This window comes from Rhagoletis pomonella, unplaced genomic scaffold, assembly GCF_013731165.1.
Source record: "Rhagoletis pomonella isolate Grant_MI unplaced genomic scaffold, Rhpom_1.0 Rhpom_scaffold_00007, whole genome shotgun sequence".
Classification (NCBI taxonomy): domain Eukaryota; kingdom Metazoa; phylum Arthropoda; class Insecta; order Diptera; family Tephritidae; genus Rhagoletis; species Rhagoletis pomonella.
The window spans coordinates 40,262,468-40,271,337 of NW_023458561.1; the positions used below are offsets into that span (position 1 = coordinate 40,262,468).

The following is an 8,870-nucleotide window of genomic DNA, read 5'->3' on the forward strand; positions in this document are numbered from 1 at the left end:
TTTTTTTTGTTGTATTTGTTTGACAGATGATGGATATGAAGAAGCTATTTGTTTGTGGAAAATATGCAGTATTTATTAAACAAAAAAAACGGCAAATAAAAAATTTGGAGCTTACGTTTCCTTCGCGGATATGGCTCGATTGTTTCGAATATGGTAATTCGAATTCTTTGATGTCGCACTTTCAATATTCTGGGGAGACTATACAACTGTCAGAATATTAACCATTCGCCGGGTTGCCCGAAAATTTGAATGATTAAAAATATCAAAATATAAAAAAATATAAAAATATTCGCCATAAAAAGGCGTTTGCATTGTTCAACTTTGCATTCTACTTTCAACTAATCGCTTTCAACAAAGTTGGTCGCCAGCCAACATTCGCCTCGTGCGTAAACCTTTTAAGTGTGCAATTACATACATCGCGCCATTGACTAAACCGAGCTGTCGTGTGACGATTGGGCCTATGGATGCGGTTTGGCAAAATTATATTGCGTCAAAGCCTCATTCGGAGACACCAGGAGTGTGTTGTGGAGGACAATACCTAAATACCTTCGTTGGCTCATTTACCAAAACCATTGCATGCTTTACTTTACAGCGACTTGGCAGAATCAAGAGGTCTCCACGAATATCGACAAATATATTTCGGCATTTAAGAGAATTTCGTCTCTTTAGCCTACATTGAATTTCTGTAGTCCAACGATGCTCACCCATTTTGTCTTGTTGGCGCCAGCGAATGAAGAACAAACATTTCTTCAAATTTAAAAAGTAAAAATTTCACTACTAACAATTTAAAAATGTTCTTAAAACTTGCAAAGATATTTGGAAAAGAAATATCACTGTTTTTTGTTTTTAGGAGTATGGTGGGAGTGTCATTGATAAAATTAGAGCGAGAGAAAGTTTTTCTTACAAAACCTTTCATTATTGAATCATGATTTTCCTGTGTGTTTGGACCCCTTAACAGGCGCCATAGGCGGCGCGTCTGACTCGCGAGTCATTTGTGAACGTGTGGACTCGACCTTCGACTACACACAGTTGAGGCATTCAGGGTCATGCCAGAGTCATGTCGGTGTAACTTATTTATTTTCACTAACACATCCAAACCAACTCGCGAGTCAGACACAACGTGTATGCCGCCTATAATGTTGATCGATGATGTTAACTTACAGTCTCTTATTTTTTACTTTTTGCTTACCATGAACGTAAACTTGCAAAATGGTTGCCAATTTCACGCCAAGCTGTTTCCATTTGCTGATCTGAGACGCCGGATCCCATTCGATACAGCTGCACGGCACGAAACCAGTCGCACAACGTTATACGCAGAGTTATTGCCAAATCTCTGTAAATTCAAAAAGAACACCAGCTAAGGTGAAATATTTGTGTACATATCGATGGTCCTCTGCTGCAATAACAATACAACAAAACTTTTTTTTATTTTTCAGTAGAGCCAAATAAAGTTTTTACGTTTCATAATTTAGCATTAATATGTATATCTTGCAACGTAATTATTGGGGATTTTTCGAAGTTATTTTGTAGAGAAACTATGTAAGCTTACAAATTATGACTGCTTAATAAAGATTTAGTAAGGATTAGATTGAAGAAGACGAAATAAGAAACTATTATTAACCCTTTGAGGACCGTTGTTGCAACATTATAGGCAACATTGGCATTTTGATTATGTATATATCTTGTTTGAATTATAAAACCAATTAGTTTTCACCACCTTTTCGTAGTGACTACAACATTAAAATAAAATACATATAATAAATTATTATTTTTGTTTACCAGGGGCCCGGCGGGCCCGTGTCCATCTCTACTATAGATATAATTCGTCGATTTTGTTAAACGGTAATGTTGGAATTTCATCAGAATTTCGAAAATTGCAAGCTTTCCGAAACTTTTTATAGTTCAAACGTGAAAACGTGCTAAGTCCACCTTTTATGAAAATTGAGATTTTAATGCAGTAAGATAGCACAATTCAAAATACATCATTACAACAAAAAAAGTTGGCGTTATGTCGTTCTTGCTTGTTGCTATGCAGTGGTATAAGGGTAGCCAACTAATTTTTGTGAATTCCCCGATTTCAACAATGAATGTCTCCTTATTTACAAAAAAAAATTGTGTGTATTTTGACATATTGCTGGTCTGTCTGTTTATTTTCTTTTTAATATAATTCGGCTATGTACATATGTATTCATAGACCAAACCAAACTTTTATAAAGTTAGTTAACAAATGAAGGAAACAATGAACATATAATGTTTACACCAGGGACCGTAACCGTTATAAGTTTTATTATAAATATCACTTTTTAATTGTTATTAACTGAGATTTATTTTTTGCTCGGAAAATAATGGTTACGTTTTAAGTTTTATTTTTTGCTCGGAAAATAATGGTTACGTTTTAAGTTTTATTTTTTGCTCGGAAAATGATGGTTACGTTTTAAGTTTTATTTTTTGCTCGGAAAATAATCGTTACGTTTAAAGTTTTATTTTTTGCTCGGAAAATAATCGTTATTTCTTAAGTTTTTTGTTCAGAAAATAAAACTTAATTTTTGCGTATGCGTATGCGCTTTTTTGCACTTTTTCTTTAGAAATGTGGTTCGCTTTGTTTCTGCGATGGTATCTGCATTTTCATTACCTACTCCACAGTGGCGTTAAAGGTTCAATGCAGCCGCCCCCTGTCTATTCACGCATGCACACACGCATATGCAAAAATTAAGTTTTATTTTCTGAACAAAAAATAAAACTTAAGAAATAACGATTATTTTCCGAGCAAAAATAAAACTTAAAACGTAATCATTATTTTCCGAGCAAAAAATAAAACTTAAAATGTAACCATTATTTTCCGAGCAAAAAATAAAACTTAAAACGTAACCATTATTTTCCGAGCAAAAAATAAAGCTCAAAACATAACGATTATTTTCTGAGTAAAAAATAAAACTCAAAATATAATGATTAAACTTGATTTTTATAGGTAAAAATTAAAAAAATAAAAATCAGTGCCACTGAAGGTACTCCGAGTAAGAAGAAATATATTGGTTTACTCCTTATGCACGTAGCCTTTCTATTTCCGCGTGATTTTTTGAGTTGAAATCTCAAAGGCTAATCGTTATTTGCGGTCCCTGGTTTACACACATACAGTGGTCGAAAAAGTTTTATTTAGTTACGCAAAATCTTGACAAGTTTTCCCAATTATTGTTATTTTTTGTTAGTTATTAATTTGATTTCCTTTATTTTTAATTTTTTTTTATATTCTTTAACAAAAACCATATAAATCCAAATTTCAATCTTTGTGTAATATTAAAAAAACATTAACAAAATTTTGTTAAAATTTAGAGATTTTTAATTAGATCTTCTGAAAGATTTTGAGTATTTAGTTTTGTAGCACACTCAATTCGAGTAAGTGCAAGTTTAAAGTACACATACAATTGTGTTTATTCGCAAATGCGACAAAAAAAAACCTAAATCAAACATATTGCAAATCATTACTTTTAGTTGCAGTTGCATTTCTAACGCGACTTTTTTACCTTTTTATCTTTGAAATCGGGCAATCGCTACGCGCATCTACCACATAACGGTAATTTACAGAAATTGGAAAACTGCGATTAACCAATAATTACTGAAGCCAATTTACTTAAAACCGATGACTGCGATAACCACTTAGCAGAAAATTAGGTTATCAGAAATTCTTGGATAGTGGGCGTGGCGTCACCCACTTATGATTTATCAGTTTGTACCAAACTCGGTGCACTTAATAATCCTGCTACGGAAGAGTAATTCGTTGAAAATTATTAAAATCGGACAAAAATGACACCCTCTTCCCGTATATCTAATGGTAAATTTCAAAATGGGTGTTGCACCGCCCACTTTCTAACTACAATTGAGTCTAACTCAGAATATAATCGAAAAAGCTCGAAATCGGGAAAAGCACTCCTGCTTATCAATCAAAGGTAGTTGAGAGAAAGTCGAAACGGCAATATTTGATTTTGATTTGATTGTTATTTTTGCTGAGAGCAATGAAATAAGACTGTATTAGGTTATTATTCGTTTTAAAACAATAAAATCTATTTAAAATAAACAACTAAATCTTTTAACAATAAAAAAAAATTAAAAACAGGTTGATAGAAAATGTGGTAAGTCCCAAAAGAGCCTATAAGTCTGCAACAGTTTAATTTTGAAATTGGCCGATTATAATTATTGATACTGAAACAAGACGAACTAAGGAAGAGAACTGCATTTACAGATTAGGAAAATATTAAAACAAAAAAAAGTTAAACGGTGTTTTGTACCTCCTGAAAAATTAAAAAAAATGGACCTAGCACGTTTGCACACTAAGCCAACGATTTGTTATATGTAATAATCATCTAAGCTAGACTACCTTCTATCTGCGTCCATGTACAATTTCTCTGCCTCTTCGAACTCGCCATAGAAGGCTGCCACTTCTGCTTTTTGCAACATGGCCGACGATATATTTCGCAAGCGCTTTATCAACTGTATTCCCGGATAATTTGCACAGCGAACGAATGCATTCTCGGCCACATCCAATTCGAGTTTCTTCAATGCCGCCTCAGCTAATAGACGCCATAGACGTGGATGTGGGTTGTCTTCGATGAATTGCTTAGCATCTTCCAAGCCCACGTGCTGGAGCAGATCATCGGTATCACGCAATGATTTAACACGCAACTGTATAATATGACTGATGGAATTCTGAGTTTCATCGCCACTTATTATATCATCGAGGAGGACACTCGTAATTTCTAAATCTTCGAAAGCGCAAATATAACCGGAACAAGAAATAGGTTCCTCAGGATCATTGCCACGAAACACATACATGCGCGTTTTCTCCATTAAAGCGAGTAGCAAGGGATTATCTTTGGCCCAACAAATGGCCCATACATCCTTACGTTCAACGCGATTAAAGTTCAATTGTGACTCGCGATTATCGTCCAAGTCAAGCAAAGTCATGATACCAGCATCATCGATTACCGCTGCACGGCTTCAAAAACGGGTAGAGAAAAATTTTATTTATTTATCTACTTATTATAGTATATTTATGAACAATTAGCCTCATTGCGTTAGTCGTGAATTAGACTAAATTGTACGACTCGACAACGACGAAAATCGTTGAAAACTATCCAGTGCTGCCAAGTTTTTCCGTCTTAATGTACTAGTCGAGTCAAAATTTTAGGCAATCCCGATACGATTCGACTATCGAAAAACGACTTGCACTCGTTTCGACACTCGCAATGAGGCTGAGTATATTTTTACAGACTATGAGAAAATTAAAGTGTTTATTTTAAATGCTTAAATTAGGCAATTGAATTCAAAATGTACACAAAATATGATTTTAGTAGCGAAAATTCGAGTTCAATACAATTAGAGATTAGGTTCAATTCATTAATAGCTCGGCAAACGGGAGCATTCCGAGCGTAGTTTGTTTTACAATTTCTGCTATAAAATGTAAAGGCCGTGTGCGGAATATTAAAATAAATCCGTTCCAAGAGGTAAGGACAGTCAACAGTTCCTTGAAAAAATGCCCAACACAAAAGTTAAAGAAAGGACTGACTTTCTCTTTTCCATTGAAGGAAAGTTTGATGTCAAATATAACGCCCCTCTTAATTTCTTAGTATGCTGCCTGAGATACGATACGAGGTAACGAAAACATTTGTGGACTTAGTGAAAGTAACATAAAAACATTTATTGACATTGAGGGAAGGGCGCGATTGTACACACCAAGCGTGCAGGTTGTCAAGCTCCGTTTGAATTTTAAACATAGTTAAGAAGCATTAACTTATGTAATTTATAAAAAAAAATGCCCGCAACTCAAACACGACTTAAGCTAATTAAAAATGTCAAAATGTTTTGAACAATCCACCTGCTATTTGCTAATTTATAGTAACATTTACAATATCGAGGACTTATATTCAGTATTCTCTATCTGCAATTTTCAGAAAAACTAGCTTCTGATGCTGAAACCCATTTGGGACTTAACTGTTATCACTGATGTTAACTCTAACTTTCAAATTAAATGGTAAATTCTACCAAGAAGCTTTTTATAAGGTTAGCATTAACACCATCGATGACACTTAATTCTTAGGTGGATTTTTATATCGGCAGCTGAGTCTTGTGAAAATTGCGGACAAAGGGTATTGAATATAGGCCGACGATATATTTATCTGCATATGTACATATGTAAAGTACCTACCTAGAATTGCAATTAATAACCATTTTATAGGGTCTTGAATTGAGCTTGTGACGATTGCGTAGCGCTACGTTCGGAACACTATACTCATTTACAACGCCCGAATCGCGTGCCACCAATAATATTTTTTCGGACATTGCTAGCGTGCAGATAGGATCTACATTGGCATGCGGCTTGTAGCCTTTGTTATCCGCGCTGCTACCGCCTGTAGCGATAACTAAGTCCTTGGCCATTTCGACACCGGTAGGTGTATCGTCTATGTGAAAACGATTATCTTTGCGCGTCTTTGCACCATGTAAATTAGCGACGCTCTGAAAAAGGAAATACAAATATTTTTGTATCAATTAGCATTGTTTACACTCACCTTAGGTGTATTATAATGCCAGATAAGTACTTCGTCAAAAGAAGCTATTGTTACGTGCCCGGAATTGATGCCAACAAAATTTGGTCTCATGTCGGTGTATTTTGCTGTAATATGAAGAAAACAATTCGTTAAGATCTTGAGTTTAAACTGAAGATTATGACCTGTACTTTTCTACAAACAAATGTTGCCATTTAATTGGCCTCCTCCTTAGTATTTGGGCGAAGAGGGCAACGTAAAGGTCACGTTTTTCGTAAGAAAAGAAAACGTCAATAAAGGGATAGAGGGATAGGGAAGGAGGACTATGGCCTTTGGTCTATTGTGCCTTTAAAGCTCAACACAAGGCTTAGCTTAACCCTAAAGGTGCATTGACACAGGAAGCGGGGCCAAGTCGAGCCAAGCCGTTCCGAGCTTTAAAAGTAGGCATCCTGAAATTGTGCATATGGAAACTGTGCATACAAAATAATGCAAATTTCGTTTGAAAACCGAAATAATGCATATAAAAAAAAACCGAAATAAACCATACATGCACACTTTCGGTTGAAACCGAAATAATGTCTAAATGCACAGTTTCCATATGCGCTATTTCGGAGCCCCTAAAATTAATGTAGATATATGAAAGTGTTCATACAGTAAGCTTTTCCTGAAGCGTTTTGGTGCTGAAAGCAAAGCATTTTTTGATTTTCAATTTTCTTTTTAATTTTTAAGCGTCATGGCTTATGCGAACAAGAAATCAAAATAAATTAACGAAAATCTATTTTTCGAGAAAGCAATTGAATCATGTTGAATACTTTTTTTTTTTTAGTGGTCAGGTCAGTTTTGTAATATTTTTACTACCGATTACATGCAAAAAGCACCGCTCTACTTCGTTCAATGTGAACAGCAGCTTTGCTCGGAGCCGCTCGGATTTTTTGTATATCAATATCATTCTGTATATTAATTAAAAATTTAGTATTTTTCGAAAAAAATCACTTCAGATGAAAAAACAGTTTAAGCTTAAACTTACGAGGTATCATTGAAAAGGTACAGTGACTAAAACAATGACCAAGTATTTATTTTTTTAATATTCGTAACAATTTGCCGTTTTAAACAATTTAAGTCTAATGTAGTGCAAGTTTCAAGCAGATAAAACTAAAGTTGATTTTATAGATTTTTTTGTGACGTTTTTTTGCACTTTTTCATATTAAAAAAAAAACCTCAAAAGCAGTCGCCGAAAGAAATTTTCAAAAATCAACGCGATTTTGCAGCCGGTTGAAATTCCCACTTCATTGAAAGTTTGCCAACATTTTAAAATCATATAAAATTGAGAGTAAAAAAGGAATTGTTGAAAGTTGTTGTTTGAGATTGAAAATGAGAATGTGTTTGTGAGTTTGTGTGGGTTAAAATTTTAAAATTAAATTGCTTGCGAACGTCAATAATTTGGAAAATTCCTCTCAGCGGTTCCTTCCTATTTTTTTTATCATGTGGGCTACTATAAAACTGTACACCCACAAATGTTCTAAAGACTCAGATTAAAAAGTTTAAATTTTGAAAAAAAATGTGTTGAATTTTCTTAATTTTGTATAGTTTGAAATTGTGGTTTATATGGTTTTGGTTAAGGCTTGGAACGTATTTTTATAGAAAAATAACAAAAAAATTTTGCTCGAAAAACATTACGAATAGTTAAAACAAATCAACACGTGGTCATTTGTTTGAGTCACTATATGTTCTCACCCTTTTTATTTATTTGCAAATAAACTCATTCAAAGTATGAAAGAGAAAGGTAAGATGAACGAGCGTCACACAGTGGAGCCCAAATATAAACCGATTTCAAGTTTATTTGTTTTAAATAAAGGATACTTAAATTTCGCGTAGATCTATCCGTGGCGGATTAAAAAAAAATTTAGTTTTTTATTTATTTATGTTGAAAAATTAAAGAAAAAAAATTTACGCTTCTTCCACTTTTTTACAAAATATTTGAATTCAATTTTCAAGTGCCGGCAATTATTTAAAAAATTATTCGCAAACATTTTTCAAGAGGATACATTTAATTAAAAAATTTTTTCTGTTCGAAAAACTCGAGAGCAGCTGTACCGATATTTTTGAAATTTTGGACATCGACTCTAGATCTTCCGTGGATGATAATAGAAGAAAAATAATTTCGATATATCCGTGGCACCTCCGATCATATATGTAATACTTCTATATTGGCAGTATCTACAAGTGCAGTCAGCAAACATTATAGTACAGATGTATAAAAAAAAGAAAAGGAAAACCGAGTAATCGTATTTAAAAAATTACACTTGAATTCAAAACAACTCGCAGAAAATTACA

The 8,870-nt window shown here is 33.8% G+C and overlaps 2 protein-coding genes across 4 annotated transcripts in view; both read right to left on the reverse strand.

Annotated features, from left to right (window-relative positions):
- Positions 1 to 8,870, reverse strand: part of LOC118743823 — a 29,888-nt gene that overhangs the window by 5,471 nt on the left and 15,547 nt on the right. Inside the window, exons 8-11 of the mRNA XM_036476587.1 lie at positions 6,561 to 6,664; positions 6,200 to 6,507; positions 4,373 to 4,990; positions 1,227 to 1,333 (exon numbers count right to left, since the gene is read on the reverse strand). Coding sequence (XP_036332480.1) covers positions 1,227 to 1,333; positions 4,373 to 4,990; positions 6,200 to 6,507; positions 6,561 to 6,664 — 1,137 coding nt within the window. The remainder of the gene's footprint in view (positions 1 to 1,226; positions 1,334 to 4,372; positions 4,991 to 6,199; positions 6,508 to 6,560; positions 6,665 to 8,870) is intronic.
- On the reverse strand, positions 1,178 to 6,734 carry LOC118742821 (WD repeat-containing protein 35-like). Of its 3 annotated transcripts, XR_004993400.1 has the most exons (5): positions 6,561 to 6,732; positions 6,200 to 6,507; positions 4,373 to 4,990; positions 1,780 to 1,929; positions 1,245 to 1,333 (listed from the first exon to the last, which is right to left on the reverse strand). XR_004993400.1 is itself a non-coding variant. In XM_036475205.1 (4 exons), the coding sequence occupies exons 1-4, from the start codon at positions 6,648 to 6,650 to the stop codon at positions 1,186 to 1,188; spliced, it is 1,164 nt and encodes a 387-aa protein (XP_036331098.1). In that variant the 5' UTR covers positions 6,651 to 6,732; the 3' UTR covers positions 1,178 to 1,185. The 3 variants fall into 3 exon arrangements, 2 of the variants coding, with proteins under 2 accessions (XP_036331098.1, XP_036331099.1); XM_036475205.1 differs by lacking the exon at positions 1,780 to 1,929 and having other exon boundaries at positions 1,178 to 1,333; XM_036475206.1 differs by lacking the exon at positions 1,780 to 1,929 and having other exon boundaries at positions 1,240 to 1,396; positions 6,561 to 6,734.

What these genes read in the sequence shown, in the direction of transcription:
- LOC118742821 (XM_036475205.1), bottom strand. Translation starts at nt 6,650, where the DNA reads ATGAGACCAAATTTTGTTGGCATCAATTCCGGGCACGTAACAATAGCT. An exon ending in GTTATTAATTGCAATTCTAG is followed by an intron (nt 4,991 to 6,199) that starts GTAGGTACTTTA and finishes CCGTTTTTGAAG; the next exon opens with CCGTGCAGCGGTAATCGATG. An exon ending in TACATGGACGCAGATAGAAG is followed by an intron (nt 1,334 to 4,372) that starts GTAGTCTAGCTT and finishes TTGAATTTACAG; the next exon opens with AGATTTGGCAATAACTCTGC.